General features: G+C 39.5%; 2 protein-coding genes across 3 annotated transcripts in view; both read left to right on the forward strand.

The window, feature by feature from the left end:
• LOC137471568 (fatty acid-binding protein, adipocyte) overlaps positions 1-5,782 on the forward strand; it is a 190,458-nt gene extending 184,676 nt beyond the window's left edge. The window contains exons 2-5 of one of the 2 annotated variants that reach the window (XM_068186018.1): positions 2,416-2,547; positions 3,788-3,960; positions 4,180-4,281; positions 5,549-5,782. In XM_068186018.1, the coding sequence (XP_068042119.1) occupies positions 2,475-2,547; positions 3,788-3,960; positions 4,180-4,281; positions 5,549-5,599 (399 nt within the window). In that variant the 5' untranslated portion in view covers positions 2,416-2,474 and the 3' untranslated portion in view covers positions 5,600-5,782. Of the gene's footprint in view, positions 1-2,362; positions 2,548-3,787; positions 3,961-4,179; positions 4,282-5,548 lie in introns of those variants that run through there. The other variant, XM_068186010.1, reaches the window with a different exon arrangement.
• A 5,785-nt stretch (positions 5,783-11,567) lies between these two features.
• LOC137476764 (myelin P2 protein-like) lies at positions 11,568-15,752 on the forward strand. The gene is made up of 4 exons (XM_068195137.1): positions 11,568-11,857; positions 13,393-13,565; positions 13,835-13,936; positions 15,500-15,752. The coding sequence occupies exons 1-4, from the start codon at positions 11,785-11,787 to the stop codon at positions 15,548-15,550; spliced, it is 399 nt and encodes a 132-aa protein (XP_068051238.1). The 5' UTR covers positions 11,568-11,784; the 3' UTR covers positions 15,551-15,752.
• The last annotated feature ends 351 nt before the right edge of the window (positions 15,753-16,103 follow it).

Genomic DNA, 16,103 nt, shown 5'->3' on the forward strand with positions numbered 1-16,103 from the left:
AGAAAAGAAAGAAAGAAAGAAAGAAAGAAAGAAAGAAAGAAAGAAGAAAGAAAGAAAGAAGAAAGAAAGAAAGAAAGAAAGAAAGAAAGAAAGAAAGAAAGAAAGAAAGAAAGAAAGAAAGAAAGAAAGAAAGAAAGAAAGAAAGAAAGAAAAGAAAGAAAGAAAGAAAGAAAGAAAGAAAGAAAGAAAGAAAGAAAGAAAGAAAGAAAGAAAGAAAGAAAGAAAGAAAAGAACAGGAGCTGATTTCAGCCACTTACAGCCTTTCTATCTGGGCCACTGCAACTATCCTCAGCTGGTACTTTCAGTTCTCATTATTTGAATGCTATATATGAGTTTTCACATTCCTACCATCTACTCACACAATACAGAGTTTCTCAAGACAATAATCTGAATTAAAAATACCTCAAGATAATGACACAAACTTGAGGGACCCCAGAATTTCCTTTTAAAGAACACTTGAGCATGTGACACTCTGCAAAAACCAATCAGGAAAGGCACCAGCTGCTTCATAATTAGAATATAGTTTATTTATTTTGAGATTAGGCCAAAAGTGAATAGGCAAAAACAAAAATTAAAAGAATAGGCCAAATCTAAGATTAGCTATTCTAGTCCCCACAGACTGACATCTTAAAGGCACAAGTGGGTAACTAATTATACATGTACAAACATGCTCAGCTCTCAGAGCAATCCAGGCTGGGGACACACTGCTGAGGGAGAAGCCCTGCAGAAAAGGCCCTCAGAGTCCTGGTGGGCAGTGAGCTGAGACCTGGCAGCAGAAAGGTCAAAAACATCCTGTGCTGTATTTCAGAAGTACAGCCGGTAGGTTGATGGAAGTGATTATGCCCCTCATCTCAGCAGTCATTAGGGTGTATCCAGAGTCCTGCACCCAGTTTTAAGGTGAGTTCAGCAGAGGAACCACAGGATCCTCCAGTCTGGAGCACTAGCCCTGTGAGAAGAGGCTGAGACTGAAGTGGCTTATCCTGGCTAAGCTTTGGGAGTGTTTACAAACAGCCCTCAACACCTGTGGGGAAGTGACCAAGGAGTTGGAACCAGGCAGTGAATGGTGGGGGTATAAGAAATTGTGAATAAAAGCTGAAAGTAGAAAGGTTCAGAGAGAAGATAAGGAGACCCTTTCCCCCTTGGGACAGCTGGGCAGGGGTGTGTGTTATCCAGGGAAACTGTGCTGGCTCCATCCTGGGAGTTTTCTGATCCACAAAAGGGCACAGCTCTAAGCAGCCTGATGTGGGCTCAGAGGTGACCCTACCTGAGTGGAAGGATGCACTGGAGACCTCCTCACTTCCCTTCCTTTCCAAATACTCCTATGATCTTTCAATCCTATATAAATAACTCTTCTATAGCATTGTTACTTACAAAGACAACAAGTAGAAAAATATATGCTCCACAGTATCGCTGCTTAGCAAGCAGCAGAGTATTCCTGGAAATCCACTTAAAGAGAATTTTAGGGGCTGGACTATACACTTGTTAGCTGCTTTTTGCCATTGGAATAGCACATTACAGATAAAGAACTTGCTTGACTGCTTTCTGATAGTTATTCTGTGAACTGAAGTATGACAGGGCTTAGAGGATCAGTCAAGATCAACCCGTTATGTCAGGCCTGTGTACAACTTGCCTCAAATAAATTAATGCCTGAACAGCACAAGCAGAAAAGAAATGAAGTGTCCAGGGACTTTGGGTAAGTCGATACTAGAGCCTAGCTTTATGCCATAACTACTCAAAATGCTAGTCATTGGGGCATAGTTTGTCTGAAAGCATGGGAGTAAAAGGGAGAGAAATCCTCTGTTTTGTTATTTTTCTTCTCACAGAACCCCATATTGCATCTCCATTGCCTAAAAGCAAATTGCAGACATATTTTTAAATTTATTCAGGTGGTGCAAGGACAAGCAATTCCCAATCAAGGAAGCAATTTTATTGCCTTAGCCTTCTATAACCCCAGAATTCTTTCTTTGTGTTCCAAATCCACTTCTTCCTGTAGTTCTGTATTTCTTTAGAGGAAATTTCTGATTGCAAGGGTGCTGAAAGCAAGCTAAATGATCACAATGAGCCTTTTGGATCTGAAAGTCTGTGTCCATTTCATATAGTGGGCTGAAATGAAAGACTAGGGGAGAGAACATTAATTTTTGTGGGTTGAGCTTGAGCCTCCCTTTTTATTCTGAGAGGTAATTTTATTTAATTATTTGCCTTTAAGGTAGAGTGTTCTTAAATGACAAAAATAATTAAATAAAAACAAGTCAGTGATCTTTGTGCTAGTAAGGGCAGATGAATAATTGCACTATGACCCACTGGCAGAGGAGGGGTAGGGGAAGAAGTGGTCACTGGGACTCACTCTTCATTGGTCATCCCAGAGCATCATGTGGCCACGGCTCCTTTTTAAAGATAAGTGCTCTTTTCCTGGAGCTCATTATATTCTCCTGTTCTGTTTGAACCTGTGGAGGACATCTTTCTAACCTGACAAAATGTGTGACCATTTTGTGGGCACCTGGAAGCTCCTTTCTAGTGAAAACTTTGAGGACTATATGAAAGAACTGGGTGAGAATTGTTATTTCAGCTTCTTGTATCTGGAACAGGGAAGGAATGCCAATTTTGAACTTTATTATTTACTTGCTTTTTCTGGCTGTGCTGTTTATCAAGGGGGGTTTAATCAACTATTTTGATCAGATAGTCTTAAACTGGAGAATTCATCTGTTTCAATAAGTGGTGTTAAAATCCTAAAAAGCAGGAAAACTTTGATTGATGGGAATAATTTCAGGTAAGTCAAGTCTATGCATGCTTTATTATTAGTTTTATAAATGGAAGTAAAACACATCACTGGATTATTTTGTGCAAATTAACTTTTATCCTTGGACATGCAAATTGGTGTGATGCTAGAAAGCAGCAAGTTTTCTTATGTCTATGAGCAACACACCTAAACAACTTTAAAATGCTACTGGATTAGGACTCCAGTTAATTGCCATGGCTATTATAGTGAATGAAACTCTGTAGCTGCCTCCAGTGAATATTAACAAAGACAAATGCATGGATTCATGCAGATACTTGCAAGATTTGATGTCTAACACTTTTCTCTAATGGTGTAGACTTCTTGCTTAGAATTAAAATTGGGATTTAAAAGGTTTCAACATTCTGTTAGTGTGGAAGAAGCAGGGAGTTACTTGCACTGAATAAATTACTACATGCTAAAGAGCTGGGGGGGGTATTTGCAGTTTAGGGGTAAAACACTTACTGTGACTTATCCTGACATCTTTCAATGAGTGAGACTTGCACTCCTAATCTTTACTCCAGATTTTACTCAGGACATAACAATTGCCAGCTATTTCTTAATCATTTCCTTATATTCAACCTACCTACTTGTAAATATAAAAAGCTTACTTTTTTTCCCTTGTTTGTTAGTTTTGTTGCTTTTGTGGCTCAGAAACTGTTATATATTCCTGCTTATTTACATTTAGATACAATTAGCCTACAAGTTAGTGTACAAGCTACAAAAGTTATTCTGAACAAGTCTATGTGCAAATATCTGACATTCATATAATCTCAGTCTTCAAAATATTGCTTTTACTATTTTGACAATGACAGACAACTTCCTTACATCAACCCACCCAGCTTCATCTATAGCAGTATCAAGTAAGATTTTGCAAAACAATCTCTGTAACATAGAATTATTAACTCTCAGAAAGCAACAGGGGGAAAAAGCACTGAGGGTTTTTTTCCCAATGTATAAGAAAAAAAGATTGAGGAAAGACAAAAAAATCATAGTCCCCTATCTTATTTACAGGTGTGGGGTTTGCTACAAGGAAGATGGCTGGTGTGGCCAAGCCTAATATAACTATCAGCATCAATGGTGATGTGATAACCATCAAAACAGAAAGTACCTTCAAAAATACAGAGGTCTCTTTCAAGCTGGGTGAAGAGTTTGACGAGACCACAGCAGATGACAGAAAAACAAAGGTGAGTCCTGAAATGGCATTTTGCAAATACATCTCTCAAAAGGGATGTGGGAGCAGCAGGGCAGAGCTGTGATTTTGACATCCAGAGCAGAAATGCTGCCTCCACAGGTAGGACTGTTGTGGGTGCTTTGTGCTTAGTGCTGTTTGGACCTGGAGAGTCTTCTCCTGGGACCAGAGCACCCTGATGAAACAGCCACAATTTGTTTTTTTACTTTGATAGAATGTCATAACCCTAGACAATGGTGTGCTGATCCAGGTGCAGAAGTGGGATGGAAAAGAGACTATCATAAAGAGAAAAGTGGTGGATGGGAACCTGGTGGTGGTAAGTTAATTTTTGTCCCTTAATTGCTGAATTCAGTGTGCAGAATTCATGTTTAGCTGATGTATGACTTTGGATTCAAACACCACACCTTGGAGGGAAAGCATCTGTAAAGGCTCTGTGCACTTGGTGAGAAGTCTCTTGGATTGAGTCTAGAGCATAGATTAAAACTGAAAAGCTGTTAAACTTAGGGAATGGGATGGAGGTGCCTGTTCTCCATAGCAAGACATGGGTGGGAAAGTGTAGGAAGAAAAACCCAAAATCCTTATGAGAGAAACTTATATATTTCAGAATCTCTAAGTCCTGAACAGTATAGAGGAAGCATTAGCAAAGCCCACATTAAATATCTCCACTCTACGCTGATGCAGAGTACTGCTTAGAGCCATCTCTGGGAATCCTGCTATATATCACCAACAAATGTGTTAATAATATGATTTTAGAGCAAGGAAACATGTGTCCAACCTCTGTTGGTTGGTTTTATCTGGTCAAAGACTATTGTGCTTGACTTGATGCCAGTAAGGCCCACATACAGTCTGGGGCTTCCCAGCTCTGCTCTACAGTTTTAGAAAACACACTGAAGAATCTAGGACAGGACTAAATCTATGTTCATAAAAGGCAGCTGAGATTCCTACATGCTGCAGAACAATACACATACACAAAATTCCTGAAGAGTTCTGCCCTCCCCTAAGGAAAAATAATGTCCATAAATTCAATATTTAAATTCCTTTGGATAGAGACCAGAGGAGAAGAAATAGAAATCGTTTTTAATAACAACTTCATTAAGAAAGAGTGAACAAAACAGAGTTTGATCTAACTTAAATATAGATGAGGACAGAGCCTAACATGCAGAGGCTGACACTAGCAGCTGCAAGTCTGAAAGCTCTCTGTGTGTGCATGTGTTGTGCTCACGTGTGTGAAGACAACCACAGCTGCAAAAGGTGAAGGAAAATAAGGGTCATGCCCAGCTCCAGGGTGCAGTCAGCCTCCACAGAAGTCCTAAGAGCCTTCTTTAGAGATTTTTAAGAAAAGGTTAGAAATCTCCTGGGGGTCAGTAGAGCAGTTCTTGAAAATTCTTTCACTCCTGTGCTTGTTTTTCAGTCTTCTCTTGCTGAAGCTCTCAAAACTGAGTTCTGCTTTTTTAGCAATTGCCTTTAGAGGCAGAGAAATGCAATTTTTTCTTAAACTGGTTCCCAATAGATAAGTAATTCTCTACCTTGTGACTAACATTTAGAAAGAGTTAAAAGCTTATTGAATTATCTTTTCTTTCCAGGAATGCACCATGAATAACGTTTCCTGCAAAAGAATTTATGAAAAAGCATGAAGAAGCCACCTTCACATAGGACTAATGCTTAAAGCTGGAGTAAAACAACTTAACCAAAGAAGAAAAGCCCCACAAATCTGTTTTAAAGAGAACTGTACTTTTTTTGTCAGCTATATTCCAAAACAGTTACACGCATTTAGTCTAATTTTTGTGCCTATTCAATAAAATGTTCTGCTTTCTACAGTGTGTGCTTATGCTAGAGTTTGTCAGGGAGGGGTGTGGGGGCGATGCAGTGTGGGAAGGGCTGCTGTGCAGGACAGCACCGTGTGACAGCCAGTGCCACTCTCAGCCGTGTCACCCATCTCCCTGTGGAAAGAGCATCGGAGCCGGTCCAGGGAGCGGCACTTGTGTCACAGGGGCAGATGGACACCTGAACACTCATCTGGGGAGTGCTGCGTGTGGGCTGCCCCCTGCAAGGAGTCTGTGCTCGGCCAGGGGAATAGGGCTGCTCTTCTCAGCTTCAAGCAGAGGTGGTTGTTCCTGGGGCAGGGAGGAGGATGATCTGTGGATGCCCAGTTTTGGCTTCCAAACGTGAGCAGGGTACAAGGCACCTCCTCTGTGCACAAATGCAGACAATTTTAAACCTGGAGACCATTTGAAGCAGCTTGATCTTATCCTTTTTTCACCTCAAGTGTGAAATTATAGCAGTTAGAGCTTTCACCTGTGATTATTTTTTCAATGTGCTTGTCTTGAATATCTTATTTTGACCTAGATAGACTAAAAGCCTGGAATTAAGAATCACAGCTTAAAACTACTTAGGTTTACTAAAAGTCTTTACAACTTTGCTGGTGGTACAACCTCCTTTATTAGCTACATGCATTTTCTACTAGCTCATTAGGCTTGATCACTCTTGGGAACATGAGCCTTTCTAGATGCAAAGCCCTTTGTGTCACCATGCTTCTCAACTCTGCTTATTTTTGAACTGCCATCTTCTACTACCCATAGGCCTGGTCTCCTGTTTCAAAACTTTGCATCTACAGAAGCCATGATTTTTACACCTGGGAGGGCTTAAAGTGAGGACAAAAAAAAAAAAATGAGATTTCTAGGGAAAACCTGGACAAAAAGTATAAAAATGTGTGCCTTTACCACTAAAAGTGGAAATTACTATATCTTGAGCGATTAAGATCTCTGAACCAAATTCCACATATTCCTGACATTCCCAAAGTCAGCTGTCAGAGGTGATGGTGCTGAGTCCCTACTGCTAGAAGCAGAGACCTCTCATACACTTGAACTTTCCACTGAATTACTCAGGTTGTTTCCAAGTTTTTGCACTATTTATACAACCGGAGAGGGAAATGGAAGGACTTTTACATTGTACATGAGCTGAGAGTCATATAAAAGCAGAGCCAAAGACTATCAGTAAATTCTGCAGAAAAACAAACAACTCCTCTCTTTTAACCTTGGCTTCATTGCTTGTGAAATCTCACCAATTTAGAGAACAGCAGTTGCATATGGGATGGAAGAATGCTTCAGAGTACTCCATATATATAGTACTAAATCTACTTAGCACTTAACAAAACCAAAATTATTTATGAGATTTAGGATACAATTACAGTTTAGTGGTAGAAAATCTACATGAGAGTGATGGTTGTAAGAAGCAGAAACATTGACTTAAATAAACTACATATAGACATAAATATAAGCCCACAGTATTCTATCATCCACAGATTTGAAAGTACTCAGTCAGAGGTAAAATTTCCAATGGTTTGATATTCATATAGCAGATTTTATTTTCCAGAAATCTTACATTCTAAATGCAGCCAGCACTTACAGTTGTAACATTCACAGCCTAATATTTCAGCAAAGGGTAATATTTTCTAAAAGCATCTTCATTTGTTTTGGTACCTGGTGGAAGACTTTGAACTTTGTGAATGAATCCAGACACTTAAAACTTCTATTTTTGGAAATTTCAATAAAGTGACATTCTGTCTATAAACCTGAACAGGGACAGCATCATAAGGAAATATTAGTGATGCTTTTCTTAGAATATGAACGTGTTTGGAATTTGTTTTCTGAAGAAGGACAAAATTTATTGTCTAAAAACGGCAGCAGTCTAGTGACTGAATAAATGGAGGTGATTCCTCTGTGTCAAGAAGAGGTGTGTGCTCTCAGACCCAGGTGAGAGTACACATTTCTAAGGGCTAAAGTCTGATCAGTGTCTTGACCTTACCTGCAAACCAGCACAGGTCTCCCTCTCTCTTCTGTCATGCTGAACTATTGTCCAAAAGTCAGTAACCACTCCAGAGCATTCATTTCTGCCAAAGAAGGATCTTCCTAAACCCATACAAGCCCATGGGTAGCACATTTATTGCAGCAGGCACCTTGAATACTGAGAGGAGGAGATTTCTGCCCCTCACCATATTCACTCACTACTCCTTTATCGGTTTCTTGGACAGCAAAAGGGAAAGGCAACTCACACCCACAGATTTTTGGCAATTCAGCAGAAAGATGAGGAAAGGCTTATTCTGATAATTGATCTATCAGTTGTTTTTCTCTTTTTCTTTTAGCTGTTTGTTTCCATTGGAAAGAACTTGAAGGACTTTTGTATCCTGGCCAGTCAAGCCCTCTGTGTGTAGTGCAATCTGGACTTCTTCCCCCAGTCCAGCTGTCCCAGTCTGGTTTTGTAGGATGTTCAAGCTAAGGAACAAGAAGCTATTTGCACCCTCCAGTGTAGCTATAGGGAAAAGGGAGGCTGCTGGCCCCATGTTCAGGGTTGATCCTTCAGCTTCATAAAGTCAATGCTAAAACATCCTTGGTGTCCTCACAGCAAGTCCCTCTTTGACCTCTGTTCTCCCCTTCTATTTCTATTTTCTTCATTGCTCCCCTGGGAATCTATTTAGACTTTTTTTTTTTTGCCTTGAGTTTGCCTAGATCATATTTCCTTTAAAGAAATTCACATAAGTTTGTGTTCTGTATTTCTTTAAATTCTTTAAATACTTTCTGTATTTTCTTTCTTTTATCTCTATATAATCTCTGAATTCTTAGTCCTCTATTTCTATCAAGTTTTTACCTTTATCTCTTGTGCTTCTTCACAATCTCCAAGTTCAATGTTTTAAATCCTGTTTTACATGAACCATAAGCAAAACAAGGAATCAAGGCTCTCTCTTATCATATGTACTCACAATCCTTGATGATTTTTCCCCTTTAAATTCCAAGAAAAGATTGGTTTCCACAATTATTTCTACTGAGATATAATTCCCTGCTCTTGTTCTTTCTAAACTGTAAGTCCTTTAAATGAAAGTACTGATTTTTTCTTAGTGACAAAGAGATAGATGGTAGCAATGTCAACATTGTTTGAGACTGCTTAAGACTGGGGTTTTGTCTGAATAAATAATTCTCTGTTACTTTTGTTCTTAAGGTTACTGGTACTGCAGTGTAGCTGTTCTATTCTGACTAATTTGCTCTTCTTGAAATTCTTTGGGCCTAATTTTACAACATCCCAATCATCTTTTATTACCCAAAGGCACCAGCCTTGTCTTGTTAAAGTGCCTTTTTGTGGATAAGACAATTAAATAAAAGAACAAAGAGTGCCTGAGGAGCAACGGTAGAATATTTTCATATTATTTCTTGAGCAATAATAGATAGTTTCATTTAGAAGTTGTTTTCTCATTTTCAGAGATGGGATAAAAGAACTAGCTATTCTTTATACAAAATGTGATATTATACATCTCTGCTGTAGAAGAGTTTTGTGTGGACAATACTTTCAAAGACTGACACTTACTTATTACAGATACAGCACCTGCTTCCTGTTGCGGGAGAGAAAGAGTGCTTTGCCATGATTATATTTTCAATCACTCCAGACTTCTGCTCCCTGCACTGAACTGTCATTAGACTTGTGCAGCAAGGGAAGCTCTTTTCAGCTCCCTCTACTGATGTTATTATTGAGGGGTTTAAAACATTTGGCATATGCCACCAAAATCTGTGACTGAAGATTTTCTTATTTCCCACAGCGACCATATAAACCAAAGACTACAACAATTTCACTCTTCAGACTCTATTATTTACCTGTTTCAGTGTGCTCCCCTTCTTCCTTATGGCAGCTTTCAAGTCAGGACCCAGAGCTCACCCTCCTTGGCATGCCGCCATTTCCATCTCACTCTTTCAGCTCTGAACACAAGAAATTTGGTCCCACAGCCTATAATTCCAGTGTCTCTGCCCTTACAATGTAGATCTGAAGAGTCGGTATAGATTGTCATAACCCAGAAATTAGAGTCATACCAAAAAAGCGAACAAAAAGTTACTATTGTTCACCCAAGTTGAAAGAAGCCTCTAATCTTTGCATGTAGCAAGCAATTTTTTTCTCCAGGAAGATGGTTTAGTAAGGGGAAGGACAGAATTACATCTGATGTGGTCTTGCACTAAATGGTTTCAGATAGCTTGAGGTGTCTTGAGATACAAAGCTTTAAATTCCTGCCTGTCACATACACATGTAGTTTATGGATTTATTCCTTTTGTCTGTTTTGTACTAAGCATTAGACAATAGTTCTAAATGTGGACTTAAACAAAAAAAGAAAAAAAAAAGAAAAAAAAAAAGAACCACCCACAAAAAAACAAAATGGTTTTAAATGCTGAAAACTCTAAGTTTTCAATCTTTCAATTTTGGCTTGGCAGAAAATGATCTGGTGGTCCTGGTGTACACCAAGCTGAATATGAACCAGGAACATGCATTAGCAGCAAAGGGTGAGTGATGTCCTGGGCTGCATTAGGAGTGTTGGAGGTTGAAGGACATTATCCTTCCCTTCTATTCTGCACTGAGCAGGCCACAGCTGGAATGCTGGGTCCAGTTCAGGGCTCCCTAGTATAAACAGTACATGGAGCCAAGGAGGTTGTGGCATTTCTTCATGGAAGCAGGGAAACCTGAGGAAATCTGACAATATAGTAGGACACATTTGAATGCAATGCCTTATATGATTGTGCTGGTTTAAATCATCCCTTTACCTTATGGCAGATCAACTACCCATGTGCAGAAAGAAAAAAGAACACAGAATATGTCCCCCTGTCAAGTCAGCAAAGCTTCTTGCCTCTCACCAAGTGACTTTGAGCTAAGAATAAGCACTTTAATAACTCAGCCTCCTTTCCTACCATCCACCTGTCAAGCATGAGAGCTGATCTCCACTGATGCACTGATCTTCTGAATATTCCTGATTGTAAAAGGGAGCCAGCAAATATTGTCTGCTTCTTCTTTTTGTGATCCTGTCTGGGATATATGCAGGGAATAACCCACTGCTCAGGATCATTCTCTGACACAAAGGAGAAAACAGAACAGGATAACTCAGTTTTGCCTTTAAATGGTAAAAAATACAGAACTTTTCCAGGATGGATCATAAAAGTAAAAAAAAAAAAACCACAACAAACAACTTTGTACATCATCTTACTGACTGTTCCTTCACACAATCCACATGGCTTTGATTTATCTGACTAGCTCAGGGGTGACAATAGTGGTAACACTCTACAGCCTCCTGAGGAGGGAAGTGGAGGGAAAGGTGCTGATCTCTTCTCCCTGGTATCCAAGGACAGGATGTGTGGGAATGGTTCAAAACTGTGTCAAGGGAGGTTCAGATTTGTCATTAGGAAGCACTTCTTTAGTGAGAAACTGGTCACACACTGAAACAGACTTCCTAGAAGTCAAAGCCTCAGGCCTGTCAGTGTTTAAGAGGCATTTGGACAATGGCTTAACAACATGCCGTAACTTTTGGTCAGCCCTGGATTGGCCAGGCAGTAGGATGAGATGGCTGCAATAGATTTCTGTTCTATATGGTGACAGCAGGCAAATAACTTTGGGAGGACAGTGGGAGCGCTGGGTTTTGTAGGGAGGCAGTGCTCCTGTACTTGTCTCTGTGTTGCTGACCCCTCACTGCAGCGTGCCCTGACCGCTCTGTGGGTGTGGTGGAAATGTCCCGTCCCCATCCCCACGCGCGCCTCGTGTCCTGGTGTGCTCAGTGAAGGAAGCCAAGGCAGCGTCTCCCAGAGCCTTGCTACTGGCACGGCTGCCTTGGACAAGGTGCACATTGTCTCGCCCTGGTACTGCTTCCCCTATTGGCCAACCCCCACTGCCACAGGGACCAGACCTCTTTAAAGGGAGACCACTGAATCTCAGCTGGGCACACAATCTCTCTGACTGCCACCAAGAGCTGTTGTGGCCACTGCCTCTCTCTGCAGGACCAGCGCCTCACAAAGCCTGTACCATGTGTAACCGATTTGTGGGCACCTGGAAACTCATCTCCAGTGAAAATTTTGATGACTATATGAAAGAATTGGGTGAGAAATGTTCTGGGTTTGTTTATTTTTGTTCGGTTGGTTTTCTTTTTTTGTTAATAAGTTTCATTTGGGAAGGTTCTGCTCATGGGTGGTGCCCTCTTTATTGCTAAAAAAAACACTTAATTACTTTTCTAACATAATTTAATTTCTTTTCTTTAGCATTTAAATTGAAAAAGGTAAGTGATTAATTACTATTATAAATTTACTTCTGTCTAACGATATGAACTGATCTAATATGTTTTTCTGTCACAAGAGTAATCTATGGAGACACAGATTTTTTTGTTTCCTCTTGATTGCACTATTTAACTTGTGACTTATGATAATTCACAATATATAATGGAGCTGATGTCTCATGACACTGTAGTTTCAGACATCTAAATACTGTGAATGAATCTATCTGTTACTGAAGAATGCCAGGAACAGAACAAATTAAGCATTGTTTTTCATTTTAATGCTGGCTTCATTCCTGTATGCCAAGTGCACAGACAATCAGCTACTGCATTGCTTTTGCTCTATAAATGATTCACTGATTCCCTTTATTTGAAATATTAGACTGAATAACAAAAGAATTGCAGTTAATTAATTAGCCAGGGTGAATGTGGGAGGAAAGTTCAGCTGCAGATATTTTTCTGAACATCTGAACAGAATTGCTTAGTATGGAATAATTACTGCAAATAGTTTTATACTTTGCAGATAACTTTATACCCTTTTTTACAGATCTTTTCATCTGAGCATGGCATAGCATTAAGAAAGGCACTAACTGCAGCTCTCCCTTTTCTGCTCTTATGAAGCAGTGATACATCACCAGTGCCTTCATTCCTACTTGCCCCAAGCCTTACAGCCTATAGACAGTGAACTGGACTGGGAAGGACTAGGCAATACAAAAGGCTTTTGGTATGGGATTTTCCTGGAAGCTCTTTGAAGCTCTCAGCCCTTATACCTCAACATTTTTTATATTTCATACTTGAACTTTTCACCGAGGTTTAGATGCAAGGATCCTTAAGGGATGCTAATAACAACTTAGGAATTATCCAGTCTTCAGTATATTTTAATGAACAAGCACCAGCCTATTGGCAATTCAGTGTCCAGTTTCTTCCTTGCAGCTACTAACAAAAGTACAAATTCTCAGATTTGTCAAGGATTTTAAAAAAAAAATTATTTACAAATTTTTATGAGAACCGGACTATTCCTTTGAATTACTCTACTTATTCTATCTATATTAAATTAATGCAGATTTGTAACCAACCATATTTTTTCTTAGCTAAATGTGCACAGCTCTATAATTGTGTATATCTTTACTTCTTGCTGAAGGTGCACTCTTATCAGCTGGGGCTGCCTCAGCCCCTGAATTCTGAGGTTCCCATTCCTACCTCTGGTTCAGTAGTGTCTCATCTAAAGAATGAGTGTTTCATCTAAATCAGGCATTAAAGTATTCAAGAAGAAACTCTTCCTTATTCTTCCACTGAAGAATCATGAGAGGATACTGAGTTTCTTGCTTCTAGCATGTAATGATTTTTTTTGTTTCTGATTTCTAGGAGTGGGCTTAGCTGCCCGGAAACTAGGTGGCCTGGCAAGGCCTGATGTGATCATCAGTATGAAAGGGGACATAGTGACCATCAGAACTGAAAGCACCTTCAAAAATACAACCATTTCCTTCAAACTGGGCCAGCAGTTTGATGAAACAACAGCAGATGACCGGAAAGTCAAGGTAAGGGGGATAATGATCTCTGATTGGTTCTGAACAACTCATAGAAGAACACCGGGGGAAATTTTAAAATTTTATCTACTCCCTTTGTGCACCTTGAGTTTTCCAAACTATTAAAATAAAGCACTGAAAGAAGACACAGTATAGTGCTGAATATGTTACTGAGCATGCCATTTTCCCTGAGTGCATATCTTGCTGAACACAAGGTGAATTGCTGCTCTAAACTGCAAAGCTCAGCCTGCAGTCTGAAACTCTTCTCTTGGAATTTGCAGAGTGTTGTAACCTTGGAGAAAGGGTCATTGGTGCAAGTGCAGAAGTGGAATGGCAAAGAAACCACGATAAAGAGAAGACTTGTTGATGGGAAGATGGTGGTGGTAAGTTCACGTTCCTTGTATACTGCTAAAGGTCAGAAGGATACAGTCTTCAATACATTTCTGTCTAAACAGACTATCAAATTTGGCTTACTCTTTGAATAATGAAACAAATTAAAGGAGAGAAAAATGGAACCAAGCTTAGAAAACAGTTGGAAAGAAATAAATGTTGTTGCATACAGCAACTTGTCTTTAAAGTGACTGTATTGGCAGAGCTGCCATAAGTTGACAGCATACTTACTACTCTCAACATTATTGTTCTTAAAAGGAATAAGGTTTAAAAATAACAGAAACCTGTGAAATGGAAACAAAAGTTTATGAGCAGGGTACTGCTGTCCCTGAAACAGCTCCTTCCTTTTCACTATCTTGGCCAAGCCAGGGAGATAAAACATTTTAGGGACCCTAGTTGTAAGGGTCACTATTACAATTAAGATTTCACTTTGTTCATCAAAGTTTTAAAATACTGGAGTCAAACTAGTTTTGGCAACTTGTTTGAAGTCAGCAGCATTACACTTTTACATGTTAGCTTGTTCTGTCTTTTGTTATAAATTCTCATATGTAGAATCATAGAATGGTTTGGGTTGAAAAGAACCTTAGAGATCATCTAGTTCCAACCCACTGTCACAAACAAGGACACCTTCCACTAGACCAGGTTACCCAAAGCCCCATCCAGTCTGATCTTGAATATTTCCAGGGATGGGGCATCCACAACTTCTCTGGGTAACTTGTTCCAGTGTCTCACTACCCTCATGGCAAAGAATTTCTTCCTAATATCTAATCCAAACCTCCCCTCTCTCAGTTTAAAGCCATTCCCCCTTGTCCTGCCACTACACAGCCCTGTAAAAAGTCCATCTCCAGCTCTCTTGAAACTTCCCTGTATGTAGGAAGGTTGATTTGGTTTTGCATCTCCACATGGCTGCATTTCTTTCTAAGATTTTCTAATTATTAAACCCTCTTCATAAAGCAGAGACGTAGAGTGCCTCTTCTGTCAGTGTCCTGCTGTCTGCCCCTTGCCTCATAGAGGGCTGTGGAGGATTCCTCCCCTTTTGCAGACCAAGGAAGTATTTTTTTAACATCCTGTCGCCTTTGTTGCATGTATCCTGTGACTGTGAGTCAACAGCAGCCACTGGGGTGAGAGGGTCAAGAGAAATATTTTGTGACTCAGAGGAGCAAAGATTTTTAGGCCTGAAGCCTGACCTTTGAAATACCCAGGCTACTTCTGCTTCTACACAAAAATCCCTTACTACTTTGAAAATTTGAAAGTGTTGGTGGGCCATGATATAAAAACTAGGTGAGGCTAACATTTCTGACAAACCAGCAATAATACCAAAGAAAGTAAATTTTTTTGTGGAAGCTGAGCCTAATTTTGCAATCTTTTTGTCATTAAATGCCACTTAATGTAAGTTTAAAGCTGTTAAAATAGAAACAGCCCTATTTGCAATATAAAAATAGCTTTGCTGTTTACTGTAAAAACATCTGGATTTTCATAGTCTTTTCATTGGCTACTGCAGCAGACACAACTGCTGTCAGCAAAAGGTTTATTTCATATTTTCCTTTATGCCTTAGGAATGTGCCATGAAAGGGGTGGTCTGCACTAGAGTTTATGAAAGAGTGTGAAGAAGTTCCCTCTCTGCACCGGACCAGAACTGGCTCTAAAACCTCGGCTTAGTTCAGTGACCGAAGCCTCATGCACTGTGCTTCTTCATTTTATTTCCTTTTATTAGGAAAATGACTACACCATAATTTGATATTTCAGAGCCATAGTGTAACTAATCCAAAATATTGTGGTGATCCAATAAAAGCTTCTCAACACAGAAAATAGAGTGTTTGGCTCCACATGAATGATTTACGTTTACTTCTTGACTGATGCTATCTTTTCTGTTGATAGTGTCTGTACAAAAGGTCAGACTATTTCTGAGTAAAACAGTGAAACACAAGTAATCTGTATCTGAGAGAGGGCTAACACTGCTTCTTTGATATGTGTAAAAATATAATCTCCTGGGCTCAATATTCCTTTCTCGCAAGAGATTCTATTGCTGAAAGGCTCCTATAGGGAAAATTATCTTTACCACCAGAATTTTTGACTTTCAGTATGATATGTCATTGTAGTCTTATAGTCTTAGCACATCATCGCTTCATACTAATCTCAAAAAGCTTATATTTCTTTTAG

The sequence above is a fragment of the Anomalospiza imberbis genome, chromosome 1 (assembly GCF_031753505.1).
Source record: "Anomalospiza imberbis isolate Cuckoo-Finch-1a 21T00152 chromosome 1, ASM3175350v1, whole genome shotgun sequence".
In the NCBI taxonomy this organism is placed as follows: domain Eukaryota; kingdom Metazoa; phylum Chordata; class Aves; order Passeriformes; family Viduidae; genus Anomalospiza; species Anomalospiza imberbis.